At 44.1% G+C, this 16,103-nt stretch overlaps 1 protein-coding gene across 1 annotated transcript in view; it reads right to left on the bottom strand.

Moving 5' to 3' along the window:
* Positions 1–6,941: 6,941 nt before the first annotated feature.
* The window catches only part of RSPH6A (radial spoke head 6 homolog A), a 114,705-nt gene continuing 105,543 nt past the window's right edge, over positions 6,942–16,103 (bottom strand). Inside the window, exon 6 of the mRNA XM_069644646.1 lies at positions 6,942–7,306. Within this exon, the coding sequence (XP_069500747.1) occupies positions 7,072–7,306 (235 nt within the window). The 3' untranslated portion in view covers positions 6,942–7,071. The remainder of the gene's footprint in view (positions 7,307–16,103) is intronic.

Genomic DNA, 16,103 nt, shown 5'->3' on the forward strand with positions numbered 1-16,103 from the left:
CCTTCATATGAAAAGTGTCCATCATTTGTTCATATAATTCTAGGTGTTCCCAGACAGAATACTTAGCATTTTTTATGATATGGAGTTATAACACTCCTAATGGCCTTGATCTGCCTAAGCGGATCTTTTTGCATAGCTCTCTTAATTTTGTTTGCCTTCTTGGTCCTAGTCACCCGAGTCCACTCGTCCTTAGACTCAGAGGCACTGCTACTGGAGGTGGCTTCTTAATCCTCCAGGCACTCCCTGATTCTGCGAGCTTGAGAAGGGCTTGCAGAATGTCGGGCCTAGTTCCCCTATTCCTGTGGTGCTCAGAAGAGTCTTCTGACTCTGCCCTGCTCCCAGGACTGGTGGAGTACCATCCCCCCCAACCCAGACTGCCCTAACTGGGTAGAGGTCTTCAGGATACTCTTTTTGGGCTTTATTTCCTGGAGTTCCCCACCAAATATAACCATGTGATCTTTTGGAAGGCAGTATTTCTGTGGACCCAATTCCCTGAATCTCCCCTAATAGGAGTCTTCCTGGTCAGAGATATCAGCCCTAAAATTTGGGGATCTGTACAGGGACACCCGTCCATCAATTTCTGGGGGGCGCTGATCTGTCAATCCCATTTTAACAACCCTATTGAGTTCTACCATCCCCATGGCCCCAGGTTCATATGAGCCAGTAGACATGACAGTGTTCATGGTATTGAAGGGGTTTGAGTCCCTGAGTACAGGTGTCCTTATGTTATGATCAGGAGTTGCTCTGTCCCTCTCTACCTTTTCTTTTTCAGCCCCTATTCCCTGGTGATAAGCACAAATCTGAGCCTTTTGTTCATCTATCAAGGCCTTACTGGTCTCAATGATTCAGTCTTGTATTGCTACTTGCTGGTGGAGACCATCATTCTTTTCAGAGAGAGCCTCATTGTCTCTCTGCAGTTCCTGCATGGTCTGGGAATACTGGGACAATTACTGCTGCAGGAGGCTCACCTCCTGAGTTTTAGCATCTTTGGTCTGGGTGTCCTCTTCCAGAGCATCCTCCACCCGTCTGGCGTGCCCCAGTATCTTCCCATACTCTGTCTTTAATTCATTGAGCCCCTGGAGGGCCAGCTTTCTTCCCTCTAACTCAGTTTTTAATTGGCTTACTTCCTGGCCTAAGGCGTCTCTCTCCTGAATTAGGGTGCTCCTCTGATCAGCCAGGCCGTCCCTTTGTTTTTTGATGGCATTGGATTTCTGGCGCTCCTCATCAAATTCCATTTGAGCATGTAGGTCTCTCATAATTAATGTATTATTTTCCTTTTTCAAGGTTTCCATCTGGTTTTGTAGGGTAACTATCTGTTCTGTGCAGGCTCTATTATAACTTAATTGTTGAACCAGTTTCTGTTGGCTCTGATGCCGAGAGTCAACCCTTTCCTGACACTCCTCTTTTAGTGCCTGGAATTGAGTGTCTTGCTCTGCATTCTCTTCTTCTAGGAGAGCCAGATCTTCTTTTAATTTTGTGACATAATGTTTAGATTCTGCCTCCAATTCTTGGCTCTTCTGTAGCCTTTGTTCTGCCGAGTCTAGATCATTCTGCATTCTGTCTTGTGATTCAATTTGATTCTGTGCCAAAACTATGTTTTCAGCGTGCTTTTCCCGTATCACTCCTATGTGGAGGTATAGTTAGGCCGCAATTCTGGCAATTTTGCTTTGTTCCTCTTTCATTTTTGGGGCCATGTAAAATTCACTAAGAGCTTGGTGTAGTGGGCCATTGTCCTGCCATGTATCCAGGTCCATGGCAGTGACCTGTTCTGTGATTTCCTGCAGCCAGACATGTTCATTCTGTTCTGGCCACTCACCCCTGACAAACAGCGTGTGCAGGTGGTGCTCCCTAGCCATTTTGATTTCCACTGGGCTCACCATTTAGAGAATGTTCTTTGTTTATTAATTATTTTGGGGTTGATTTACTTTTACATACCGGCCTGGTCTTGGAATATTTTTTGGGAGACGCTTGTACAGTGTAGCACAGTACACCAACCAAGCAAGGTGTCAATACCCTGCAGGTTAGTCTGCTGTGCCAGACTGTCACGGGTGGTAATCAAACTCAAAATCATGGCATGAGCCCCCAAATCTGTTAAGTGTTTCAATCAGGCGATTCACTCTTGTCTCAGCCTAGCATGCAGCGCACAACCAAAATGCTTATTTTGAGATATATATATATATATACACACACACACATGTTCAATATTTGAGTGATATACCACTCATATCACATCCCTTTTCAAATACCCTGGGTCACGATGGACCAGGAATCAGGCTGGTCGGTAAAGGTAATATTTATTTATTTAAAATTCAAATCAAACTTATACTTTTTAATAGAAAGCAGCAATCACCTATGTGGTAACAATAACAGATAAAGTAGGTAATGCACTTAAATTCACTCTTTAGCAACAAAGATAGAAAACACCAGAGAATAGAACACTTTTGGCTTGTTTGGAAAGATAGCACTTAAGTTAAAATGTCCCCCTGCAATATTCCTCAACCCACAAATAAGCAATTCTAAAGAGATATAAGGAAGCAGTGGGTAATCAGGAATGAGGAACAATAAACAAAATTCGAATCCAACTTTCCCTCCCCAAACAAGAGAAAAAAACGGATTTGAAACCCTACAGTTTAAAATGACGGAAATGGCTGAATAAAACACTGAAAATGTGCAAACATCCCTAAATCAGTACAAATTCCTATATTAGCAACATTGGAAAGACACTAGCAATCATAAGCAATAGTTTGAGCAAAAGTAAACAATTTGAATTTGAACGGAAGGTTGAAAATAATTCACAATAAAAATAACACATGTAAAACTTTGCAAAAATGTTGATTCCCACCTAAAATTAACTAGACGGTTTTGAATAGTGCGGTTTCTTGGGTTGGGATGTAGCTATAGGTCTTGGGTATAATCCATAGTTGAAATGAGGTCTCTAGCTATTAAATTGAGGGAGCTATGCAATGTAGGCGTTTTTAGAAAAATTGGGTAGTGAAAACAGAAAAGCAACTCAGTTTGGACAAGAAAATATTGACTATAGTTTTACTCTAGACTAGAGCATGCAGGCTAGAATACCAAAGAGGGACACAGTAAGCTCTGCAGTTGATTCATGACTTCAACCCCAGATCCCCAGCGCCCACCCTGGTGGAACCAGTCGGATCACTCAAAATAGGATTGATAATTTAGGATTTGCACAAGATAAAAATGACTAAAGAAATGGCGCTTAGCAAGATAAATCAAGACAGGGTTGCAATAAGCATTCTGACAATGTTACAAGTTATTAAGCTAAGGATAGGATGGTTTAGAGATTGGGATAGGACAAGGCAAGGCAAGGTACACGGATCTGGTCTAACAAAGGACAGCTGGGCAAATCTGGAGGAACAGAATCAGCTGGCCCACTCTGGTCACCGGACTGCACTGGGCTGGCACTTCTGGTTACTGGATACTACAGATCAGCGGGGTGGCAAGTTTCAACAGGCATGTATTTAGTAGCAGCAAGCCAGGCTGGATCAAGATGCCTCCCTTGGGTTTTTGGGATTTTTAAAATTTGAGGCCTAGCTGAAAAGACGTTCAGCAATGCATAGGCCTTGGCTTTGCAATGAAAATCTGGAATCAGGATCAAACAGGATGAAGAAATCTGGAACAGGACGCCACGCAGGAATTCAGGAGGAAAGTCAGGAATCAGTGTGTACCCTGTGTGCTGTCAGGTGCCCTTATTTATCCTGCCAGATGACATCACTACAGTATATGGTAGGGGCAGGCTTACTACCCCCACCCATAATGCAAGGATTGGGCAAGGTAGAAGTCTTCTCCTAGCTCTTCGATGATTGGATCACAGAAAAAGGATGTCATGTTTATGGGGTTATTTTTACAATGTCTAGAAACCTGCCCTAGCTACTGGAAACAAAATCCGATTTTGCCACAAACACCAATTGATGCATTTGCAACCTATGAGAAAATCAGATACACATGTTACATATTTTGTGTGTCACATTTCAATCAAAATCCCAAGTCTGCGGGACCTGGTTTTGCCTTTCTGCTACATTTAGGCAATTTTCACCATGAAAGATTTGGAGTAAAATGTTGTACCCAGATGCGCATTTACCCCTGGGATGTGTGTACAAAATGTTATGTTCGCAACATCAATACTTTCCCTTTAACCTGTCATTCTTTACAACTTCTGTCCCTTATGCAGTAATGAGTTCTACCAAGTTTTTACAGAAAGAGCATAAAATTAGAATTAGAACTACCAACTTGTCATATTTTTCCTAATTCTTGCTGTAAAGTTAAACGTCTTTTAAAGTTCAGTTACAAAATAACCTTTAAAACCAAATGTCACTTGATCAGTTTTTTTTTCCTTTCCCCTCACTGCAGGCAACTGTCAATTCCTTTGAAGCAGGATGAGGGGCCTCTCTCTTGATTGAAGGTTTTATTCCCCTCCTCCCCCACACTTGACAGATGAGAGTCTCAGCCTGCTATCGTCCCAGCCTGGAGCACAGACAAGTGTCTGATGAGCTGGGGAAGTTCCTTTGTCCCAGTGCATTCAAAGTCTTCCAGCTAGCAATTAGCGCTTTCCTGTTCCAGAAGTTTATGAGGTGTGACCCTTTCCCAGGTCTAGCAACTGGCAGAGCAAGTTTTTTTATATAGTTTGCCAACTTAGCCTATAGGTTTTAACATCTTGACTTAAACCTATGGAATCAGAACAGTTTATAGGTGTACATTTACCATCAACAAATCCTTATACATTTCTAAATAAGCAGGCCTTCACACAACAATTTACTTTTAAACAGGCTATTTTCTCTCTTCAGTCAGTAAAAACACATTTTACTATTTCTTTAAATTCGGTTTTCATCTCCAGCAAATACACACTTTCTGCAGCTATATTTCTTTTCTTGAGTACTGGGGTTGTTTTGCAGCAGGGATACATTTAACATGCATCTATTTAGGGTCTCTGAACAGCTGATTCTTGATACTTTTGCAAAGAAAATAGACTAATTTCCCGTGTAAAATGAAAACAAAGCCCCTGGTTCATTCTTCAAAGATACTTTTGACAGGATCTGTCATTGAAATGAGGCCAGGTTCCTCTGAGGCACAAGGGATGATGCTGGGCATTGCAGGGCCTTTTTAATCATGGTGGTTCAGGGTAAATGGATGGATTTAGCACCAAAGAGCACTTTTAAAGGTTGACAAAGGTGTCATTTTAAAGAGGCATTTTGGGTTTTAAGCAAAATAATACTGCCTCTTTCACTTCGCGCCATGTTAAATGTTGCAGAGCACACTGGCACCTTCCTGCAGTGAGTACTCTGTTCCACCCCACCTGAAATGTGTGTGGCAGGGTGGTGCAGCCATTTTCTGTTCATTGCAAAAATGCAGTTTAGAGATCTTGGCGCGCACAGGAGTCAGCGCAGCCATTTTGCTGTTTCTTGCCCAATGCAGCAAAGTGATGTATAATAGCACAGCTGAGTGGGTCAAAATATTCCACAGGTTGAACGAGGAGAACAACAAAGAACCAAGGGGAGGCGAACAACAAGAGGGAGTGTAGAGTACTGGAGAGGTTAGAGGATGAGAACAATGAAGAGAAGGGATGACTACAAGGGAGGTTGGAGAAGAGAGGTGTGGAGGGAGTATAAAAGAGCATGAAGGAGAACACCAAAGAGGAGGAGAAAAATAAGACTATGTTGGAACAGGTGAAGAGCAGGAAGGAGGAGGTGAAGGAAAAGACCAAGAGCAAGAGTGAGAGCACGAGTCAGAACACCAGAGGAGAGGAGTGAAAAGAACTGTTGCGGAAGACAGCTTCTTAGTTAGAGGAGTGGTGGAGCGATTACAAGTAAAACAGGTAAACGGTGGGATGTTCCTTGGAGGTACAAGCCAGTCACATTAAGACAGAGACAACGCAGGTCTATCTGTTGACGGGGAGAAGTTGGTAGAAGAACAAGCATGTTGTGGAAGAGCGAGGTAGTCAGAAGAAAGATAGCCTGAGGGACTGAGTTGGAGACAGATCTCCAGGTGTGAGTGAGCATCAGTTTGGGGGGGTTGTGAGGCGAGCTTGGCTTATAAGATCAGGCCCCTGAGACAGGGAAACACTGTAGGACCTGACGGGATACCTAGAGAACATCCTGGCTGGCCTACCTACTATCTGGGAGATGCTGCGGACTTTAATGTGGCTAAGCCTGGAAGTTGAAGAAAATTGTTTTATATGTGGGAAGCTACCCATACTGTGGCCACAGAAGGAGACCCACTGGGGACGTCATCCAATAGTTTTGCCTAAAAGACTGAGCGCCAATCAACAGACATAGAAAAACGTTTGTGTAAAACTCATCCGAATCAAGAAGAGTTTGTTTTGGTTTAACATTTCAACCCCTACATTTATGCTAGCCATCCTTTGAACATAGTGTTGAATAAAACTCCTTTGAACCAGATCCATGATTTGCAACCTCATTGAGTCCACATGGCTTTGTGGCAAATGAATTGGCTTTCAACCTAGTTGTGGTTCAGCAGTCACTGCCATGTGATTGTCAGCAGGAAAGAATGACTTCTTACTCTCTGAGAGGGCAAACAGATCAATTAATTATATAATATCCATAAGCTGAGCATCTGGGTGCTGCACTGCTTCTTGCTATGTGGCAGTCATTTGCCAACCACATAGAACATACATACCATGCTCGCCAATTGATGCTTGGGCAATTGCAAGTCAAGACTATACGAGTCTTGAAGACACCTCATTTTAACGGAATGCTTACTCTTGATATAGGAACACCTTTAAAGTCTTGTAAACTGTTGCTGTAAGGCTCTACAAACCTCTGCCTTCCCAAAAGAAAACATTACAAGCTCTCAGCTTAAAAATCGAAAAAGGGTCAAAGCCATATCCTATGAAGAAAATACCGGTCTTGGTCTTATAAGACCCACAAGAAGGATTTAACACAAAGAAACACACATTGCAATATTAATAAAGCATTTATTTAAAGTGTATATAGCACAGGCTTAAAAATAAAATATTTCCCGCTCTGGCCTGATTCAATCAGATAATATTTATAACACCAGTTTGCTGTACAGCTCGGTCTCTTCCAGTGCCTAGTCATCTCCTTCTTCTTCATCCTCCTCCTCCTCTTCCTCGAGCTCCTCTGCTGCGGCCAGGGCTTCTTCCTGGGCAGCCTTGAGGGCCTGCTCCTCCTCCACAGTGGGATCACTAGCTTCAGTGATCTCCGGCCCACTTGGGTACTCCAGCTGCACAGGTGGTGGCAAAGGCGGGCTGTAATTTTCTGGGTTGTATTTCAGGCCCCAGCCATAGTAGACATTCTCAAATTTCCTGAGAACACAAGGAGAGAAATGGGAAAAACCATGCGTGTAAGCATATTTAAATAAAGGAATAAGCAGCCAAGAATAATAGTACCAGTTATGTGATGAGTATTCCACACTGGCCATTGAAGTGTCCATCCATGACGAATAATGATATACAAACCGAAGAACAACAGCGCGACCAATGGGTTCTGACTAGATCCCAAAGCACAAGAGCCACACTAGAGATACTAACAACACACAACAAAGATGCATATCTACTGCTAGGGTATGGTTAGGATGCAGGGTTCAAATGCCCATCTTGCGTGATGCAGGAACATTTAAAAAAAATCAAATAATAGTAACTAATGTGACTAAACAAGGCTTAGCATCTAAACTGAGCTTTAAAAGTCATGTAGAGAAAAGAGCTCAGGCTACCCACCTTCAGCTCCATCTACTGATGGCCAGAAGATACACTGCAAGCAGTTGTACAGTAATTGGTTATTTCTCACGTTAATGGGGGTCTAGGGGGATATGCTCTTCTGATGGGTGTTCCTAAATCTGTCCCAGTACCTCTGCAGACGCATACGGCAGAGAAGCTGGTGGCAGGGAATAGGGACGTTCGATCATTCCTTCCCTAGTTTGATTTTGCTGCATTGGCTCCGATTGGAATGATGCATCTACTTCAAGAAAGTAATATGTATTACTCATAAAACAATGAAGAGGAGAACACATCTGTATTTCGCTGAAAAGTTTCCAATCTCTAGCGGCATGTGCACGACTCGCAGTGCGAATATTTTAAGACTGGGGATTCCAAAAGCGAAAAAAAAAACTTGTTAACAAGGTTTGTCCTATTTGGTTGAACTCGCTGCCCTTGCAGAGCACTTTCCTATTCTGGAACAAGAAGTGGCCTCCTGCTATGGTAGATTGTATATCAGTTCATGCATAACATACGTGGATATTGTCTTACGAATAGCTTTTACCTGGGGTAATAGTTTTAAAGCTGTTGACATTTTTTTAAGGTATTGTACGCATTGTGAGATATGTGTCAAGTGAGTTTTAGGGTAGTTTTGCATTTTGCTCGGCACTTGTTTAGCCTTTTGATTACGCTTGTGCCTAGAAAAACTTCTAAAAAATTAACTAGCATTAAAAGGGTACTGCGCAGGCAAGCCGTGTGGGATTCGATTAATAATCCATACTGAGAGGGGTTGGTCTGGGTGGTGGGACTCTGACGCTAGCTCCAAAAGTGTGAAGGGGCACATGGCAGAAACTTGCTTGGTTGCTCAGTGCGATGGCAGGGAGTTGGGTTCACTCTAGGGGAATTGAGGGCAATGTGGAAAACACCATGATTCACAGCACCACATATATATGATGGAATCTATGGGAGCCACAGGTTGCCAAATGCATGAATTTGCTGAAACAAACGTACAATACTAAAGCTATAGTTAAGGTGAGGTCTTTTACATAATGGTTCATAAGTGCACTTAGGCCATGGCATATTAATTTGCACCATGTAAAATACACTTCCTTCCCTGGAACCAATCCCTGCCCAGTGACGCCCCATCCCCCTCCCTTACGTCTAGCCTTTTCAGCCCAACACCTCACCGTTCATCACAGCTGAATGTGCCCCATGAACTGAAAATTGTATGTATTTATTTATTTCATGAAATTCCTATAGCGCTGCACATACACAACATAACATACAATTGTATGAAGCATATAAGTACAATACCAATGAAAGGAAATGGCAAATATGTTGAAATTAATTTTTCACAATATATTAACAGTTGGAAAAGACTGGTCCAGAAGGTGATCTTTCAGACGTTTTGGAATAAGAGTGGAATAAGCTTGTATGTTCAAGAGTAACTCATTCTACAATTTAGGTGCAAATAACAGCGAACGGGAGACATAGCGCAAGGATGATGCAGAGTAAATAACATGGATCAATTAGAAGAGCAGAGTTGTCTAGCAGGCTGATACGGTGAAATAAGGCCTGGCAAATAAACCGGAACAAGACCAATAACACACTTCAAAATGTTAACTAGTCCCTGCTATTCTAAATAGTATGCCAGTGATGAATGGTAGGTTGTAACTACTACTGTTACATCTCCCTCGCCGGCCAGGATCATCTAATGTATTCCTGCAAAACCTACTGGTGTACAGTGTTTCATTGCTTCATTGCTTCCCCAAGCTAAGTCTCTGCTCAAATACCCAAAATAAAAAAAATTAAGTTCTGAAGTAGAGATTAGAGCACAGCTCTTACACAAAAGCTTACAGCGCAACACCATAGTTCTACTGATTTTCTAAAACTGCAATTTAAGAATGTAAGAAATCTGGTTTTAGCATAAAGCAAGTATTTAGAGATGTTTCATTTTGCAGTGTGGGATCAAAGATTGGGCTCATCATAAATTAAAAAAGTGAAATCCAGCCAAGTTTCCACGATAACACAAATTCATTGCATGCACATTTTTTTATCATATATTTGTCCATCTTTAAAATTAGAATTTACTTTTCGGTGGGTAGACAAGCTCGGTGTTAATGTGCTGTTCAAGGCAGAGGCGGCTGCGGCTGCTCCATTAAGGTGGACTACTACAGCCCTGCCACATCCGCATGGCGCTGCTTCAGAAGAGGATTCTTCAGTCACAGGAAGATCATTAAGGAATCATTCTCCTTTGTGCTAGTTGTAAGGAGTCAGCAGCAAGAGTCAGACACAAAGATTGTATGTTTTTGGGTAAAGACTTATTAAATAATAAAAGGGTTGGACAAGTCCTCTCTGTCCTATGTCTAAGAGGGATTTCCCTACGTCAGAAGAAACTAATGGAATTGTCAAGCAGTCCGGACTATAGAGTTAGTCATTGTTGTGAACGCAAACACTACCTTTGTCCCTACAACTAATATTCTAAGATAAATGTGAAGGGATGTATTTTCTCCAAATAAAAAGTATTCATAGTATTTTCACCAAAACAGAAAGGTTCTCAGCTTCACTGATGTTTAAGTCATAAAGAAAATAGTGTTCGAAATACAAAGTTCCAAGGCTAAGGAGTGCACTCCTTTCCATAGACTTCTAATGGGGCCTCATTACGAGTCAGCCGGTCCGGAAATAACGGTGGCGGTAAACCCGCCGCCACTATTGTTTCCGGACCCGCTGATCGAGTTCTGCAGGCGGGAGGTGTCACTCCCGCCAGGTCTGACCTGGCGGGTTTAACACCACCCGCCTGCAGGCGGACGTGGAAACACCGGCACCATCACGAGATAGTGCCGGTGGTTCCACTTCCCCATTCCCATTGAGTCCTATGGAACTCAATGGGAATGGGGATTTACCAAATTCCGCCTCCGGAATTCCCGGGTCACCGGGGTCATAATGCCCCGGTAATTCATTGTCCTTTAGCGCGATGTTTGTTCTATTAGGTTGTGATACGTGTGCCAGCTATAAGCTGCAACTATTGCATTAGAGTACAGATAGCATCTGAGGAAGGACACAAAGCTGGTAGGTGTTCGGTTATTTGACCACCCATTGACTGCTATTAGGGAGAATTCTCATTTCTGTGTTAATTCCTTTCAACCTTAGAGAACCCCAGTTCTTTCGCTGGACTGTAGGACTTTTTGATTTTAACCCTGGAGTGAGTGAGACCTTTTCTCACTCTCTCATGTGTTTTAACCTGATTTGGATTATGTGTTTCTACTGTTCTTGGAGTCTGGCAAACTCCATAGGCATCTACGGTTTGTATGGTGACACACAGCACCTTCAGTGCAGTGTCACTGAGAATTCCTTTAGATTTCTCATAAGGTTTAAATACCTTTTCTTGTGTGAACTACCGTTCCCAAGAATAGTAAAGTGAAATTGACTTTACTTAACTTTTCTCTTTGTGTGTCCAGCACACATCATCTTATGTGGAGTGCTGGGGGGCTACCCAATAGCCCCTTATCCTACATTCTCATGTAACATTTTTATGTTACACTCACTACTTTAAATGGCTAATGGCAGGGGTTTATTTTTCCTACCATTGTGCTTTTCTACCGCAGGCTGAACCCTCAGCTGCAGTACAGGACCCGAAGCTGCCTCTGGCCAACCACTGCCAGAAAACCCCCCAGATGGAAGACAAGAGCCAGATAAGATTCATTGGACTAAAAACGGTGAAGATGGGAGTAAGAGGAGGCAACAGAGTACTAAAGCTACGACAGGAAGAAGCAAGACTCGTCTGTCGTTATAGATGTGTTAAGAATGGCCTTAAAAGTGATCATGACTTTAATGTGTTTTTGTGAAAGTATCTACTTTACCACATGCCCTTCACCCACCTCCTCCTGCGACTTTGCAAACACCATCCGGCAGGACAATGCCACCCTCAACAATACCCAACTGTACAATTAACTTGATTGACACTAGCTTAAGGGTAACTACCCGACTCCCAATGGGACACAGCCACCACATGCCAACATCGGACCCAAACAATAATTTCACATTCTACCCCCAATATGCCCATTTGGCCTTGGAAGATTATGGAGCCATCATGGCTCGCCTCCAGCAGACCGTATTTCCAGTAAAAGGCGCCACGACAGTGCACAAATGCGTGAGAACATTGACTAAAATTGACACACAATTGAATTAAGACTTGACATCCACACATATAGGCACGCCACAGATACTAACGGGCATAAAATTACATTAACACAACTACAAGTCCCAGGTCCACCACACCACACCAGGCGCATGTGCAGAATCCAATATGGTATTCCCTCCGCACATGCGCACCAGGGCACTACTCACCATATGCGCACCCGTATTTGACCTAAAGCTACGGCACACAACCATACGGACAACTACGGAAACAGACCGCACAACACGGAGATCAAGGTAAGATTTAGCACCGGACACTGGAACCTTAGGAGCCCCCTCCGACATCCTCCTCCCCATTTCGGCCAGCAATAGCCGTCAGACTTATTCGAGCTCACTACTCATAAAATAGGCGGACCCCGAGTCACCTTCAGTCTTCTGCTGGACCCCGCTTCTCAAATCCCACTCAACAGAGCCGTAATGGGTTAACGGCGCCGGTAAAGGTGCCAGAGCCATCAACCCCTTACCGCCTCATTACGAGTCTGTTTGCGGGAACCTGCCAAGGATGCCTGGTTTTACCAGGCGGCCTTAGCGAGTCCCGCGAGCAGACCAGGGTGTTAACAACAGGCCCATTATTAACATGCCCGTTGTTAGCACCCTGCCCATTCTAATTGAGCCCTATGGGGGCTCGAATGGGAATGGGTTCCTTGAATGAGGAATTACCGGGCCCTCCAAGGTCGGAATGGCCCGGTAATTCCTCATTCAAGGAACCCGGACCCGGTACCCGGTAAGGGGGTAGCCATGCCGCTAATAGCAGCATGGTTACCTCCTACCTTGTAAGGACCCCCAATGACTGCAACTATGCGTTAGCGTTTTTGTAACCCAAGCCATGCAGCTAGTATCACGCATCAGTCATCTGTGTCCTTTTGAAACTCTGTCAAGTATTTGATTTTTTGGGAATACTACAATAAACCAAATTCCAAACTTGATGTCAAGGAAGCATGGGACCAGTCAGTGAGCCACGGCCAACAGATGCCCGTGCCTCAAGTACTGCAGGAAGGAGCTAGTGTCAGTAAGCACCCAGGAGCACCATGGAGCCAGTGAGCCATATTGCTGTTGACCGCAGACGTACGGAAAGGAAGACCTGAACTGCTTTTCCCAGCTGTACAGAGAGGAGATGTCATGGTGTTACGCAGCATAAATCCACATTACGAGAAAAGTGACTGCGTGCATTCTTAAAGATTCTGAGATGCCTGTGAGTATAGAGCTGCAAGGACCATGTGGGGTACCTGCTATGTAGGATTAAAGCCCTATCACATGAATTCATTTAGTTTATTTTATGGGGCGGTTTAGTGCTTCCCAGTGCACTTGGCAGCCTTTGAAAATGAGTGATGCGTCACATTCTTTTTATTGGCCTACACGAATTGCAACGAGAACTGACCCTACAGTGCCCCATAGTGAAAAGTATGGCACATTTAATATTGTATCATGCCTCCTATGTATGCTTCCTGCACCAGGAGATGCACAACTAATGTGGGGTGCACAACCAAAGAGCGCCAGAGCCGAGACGGATTAGCAGCATGTTATACAAGTGACGAGGAGGTACGAGGAGCAAGCATTTGCAGAAATCCATTTGCAGAATCCCGTTATGGCAATTCGAGGATGTGCAGAAAGTTAATGTGATTATAATGCACTGGCCACAGGAGGTGGGAGTGGCCAATGGGGATCTCCCCGCTAAGATTGCCACTGACTTACTTACCCATTTTGTTTGGGGCTGGCTACTACTCATATCCGACGTCCAGTCCATCCGAGACTCTGACTCTCCATTGACCAACACAGGATCTGTGTTACTGCTCTGCTGCTGGCCTGGCCTGCTGCATCACACTTGCTTGGTTAATTCTTGCACGTGCAATGTCGGTCTTGCAGGGATTTTGAGAGCAGGGACTGAGGCTGAGCAGATCCTCAGCCATAAAAAACACGAGCTGGCTGGCTGCTCCACCCGCTCCATCAACTTTGTTGTGTTTATTTAGTTGCCGAACTGGCGCCAGGGTCTGCTTCCAAGACACACATAGTGAAATTGTGCTCCCAGCCCTTGATTAGTTGCGGCGAGCTGCCGGCAGGGAGGGGGAGCAGTGCCAGTATGACTTGACTTTTTTTATAACGTGTGCCTGTTTCAGCTGAAAAAACACCTTTTTTAAAATATGCAATGTGTTCTGTGTGTGTCCTAGCCAGCTTGTTTCCCCCTCCAGTCTGGGCACCAGACACCCCCCACCCTAAAACCCTCCCCTTAAGTTTCCTGCCACCGGCCCCATTCAGCAAGTTGGGTAACACGTGGGGCTGCCTCCCAGGATGGGGAGGATGGGGAGAATGGGGCCCGGGCCAAATGTCCCATTTGCCCACCCATTAAGATGTCACTGCCCCCAGGGAAAGTGGTTCATTTAAAACCCTACCGGATCCGCAAAGCTAGAAAAAGAATAGTCATAGCAGATGGAGAATATGCTACAATCTCACATCATTGAAACATCTCAGAGCCCTTTATCCTCTCCCATAGTACTTGTTGCCAAGCCAGAGCAATCGTGGAGGTTTATTTCAGAAGGGTGAACGCAGTGCCCCAATTCAACAGTTACCCTATGCCAAGATAAGACAATCTAATTGATTGAACGTGAACTGATGCTTTCCTCTCCACAAATGATCTGACAAAGGGATACTGCCGAGTTCCTGTTAATCCAGAGGACAAAGAGAAAACAACTTTCTCCACCTCTATTGGACTATTCAAGTTCAAAGTATTACCTTTTGGACTACACAGGGCCCCCGGCCACCTTTCAAGGGTTAATGGACCAAGTCCTCTAGCCTTACTCTTCTTTCTGCAGGACTTGTATTCATGATATAATCATTCATAGTAGGACATGGGACGAGCACCTACATCCCCTAAACCTAGTTACCAGCCAGAGACTTGAGAAAAGCCGGGCTCACAACAAATCCCCAAAAATGTCACTTGGCACAATTCGCTGTCAAGTATCTTGTATTTTTTGTGGGTAATGGGCTAGTTCAACCCGAGCGTGAGAAGGTTAAAGCTGTCCAGGAAACTCCAGTGGCCAGAAACAAGAAAGATCTAAGAGCATTTTGGGGTTTATTGCAGTATTATAGACGATTCATCCCCAGTTATTCTTCCATCACGTCTTGCCTCACTGATAAACTTAAGAATGTAGAACCCCAAAAGATAAAATGGGGAGATGAAGACCAACGAGGTTTTGATAAACTCACAAATATTCTGTGCAGTGAACCAGTGTTGAAGGAGGCAGATTTCAACAAAGAGTTAATTTTACAGACAGAAGCTTCACATATTGGTTTGTAGCCTGTCCTTGTACAAGATCATGGTTTTGAACAGACAATTCTTTTTATCAGTAGGAAACTATACACCTGTGAAAATAATTACCCCACCATTGAGCTGGAGGCCCTAGCTATAAAGTGGGCAGTGTCATACGTCAAATACTACCTCACTGGCAGGAAATTTAGATTGGAGGCTCATCCATTAGGATGGATGAGCCTGCGCAAAGACACCATTGCACGGGTCATGCACTGGTTGTTAGATATGCAGCCCTACTGTTTCACGGTAGAACACCACAAAGGAAGAGGACAGGGACATGTAGACTTCCTTTCCCGTTTCTCCAAAAAGTTCTGTGAGAACCAGCAGCATTAGGGGAAGGGGATGTGAGGAATTCAATGGTGTCATCACTCCTTTCCCAGCAGTGACCTCTCCCCATGTGGCCATGGGACGGTAGCCGCCACTTGATCCTCACCCCGGGGTGAATATATGAGGGAGGATCAAATGGGGGGAGACAGCCCTTGGGAGGGAGCCATGACATCATTGGTATCCCCCTTCTTTTGAGGATACCCCTGCCATTCCCCATGCATTGATGGCATGTTGTCCGATCTCCCGTCACCCACCTAGGAAACATCCTGAAAACACCTTACCAAACTCCACATATCAGTCATCAAGAACTAACTTGCCTTTTAAAATCACTAAGAACACTTTTTCAGACTCTGTATTATAATATTAATAATAATATAGCATTTTTATAGCGCTATGAACCCTCAGGTATCTGAGCGCTGCTTCATTCCCCATAGTGTAGGGTGCTGATTTATTGACCTCGGAAGGATGAAAGGCTGAGTTTGGCCCTGCCGGGATTCGAAACTGCATTGGCAGGCTCTGCACAGATGTCAAAGCGAGCGCTCTACTCGCTGTGCTATCTGACCGGCTATGTATATTCATCAA

This window comes from Ambystoma mexicanum, chromosome 2p (genome assembly GCF_040938575.1).
Source record: "Ambystoma mexicanum isolate Mex_15411 chromosome 2p, UKY_AmexF1_1, whole genome shotgun sequence".
NCBI lineage: Eukaryota > Metazoa > Chordata > Amphibia > Caudata > Ambystomatidae > Ambystoma > Ambystoma mexicanum.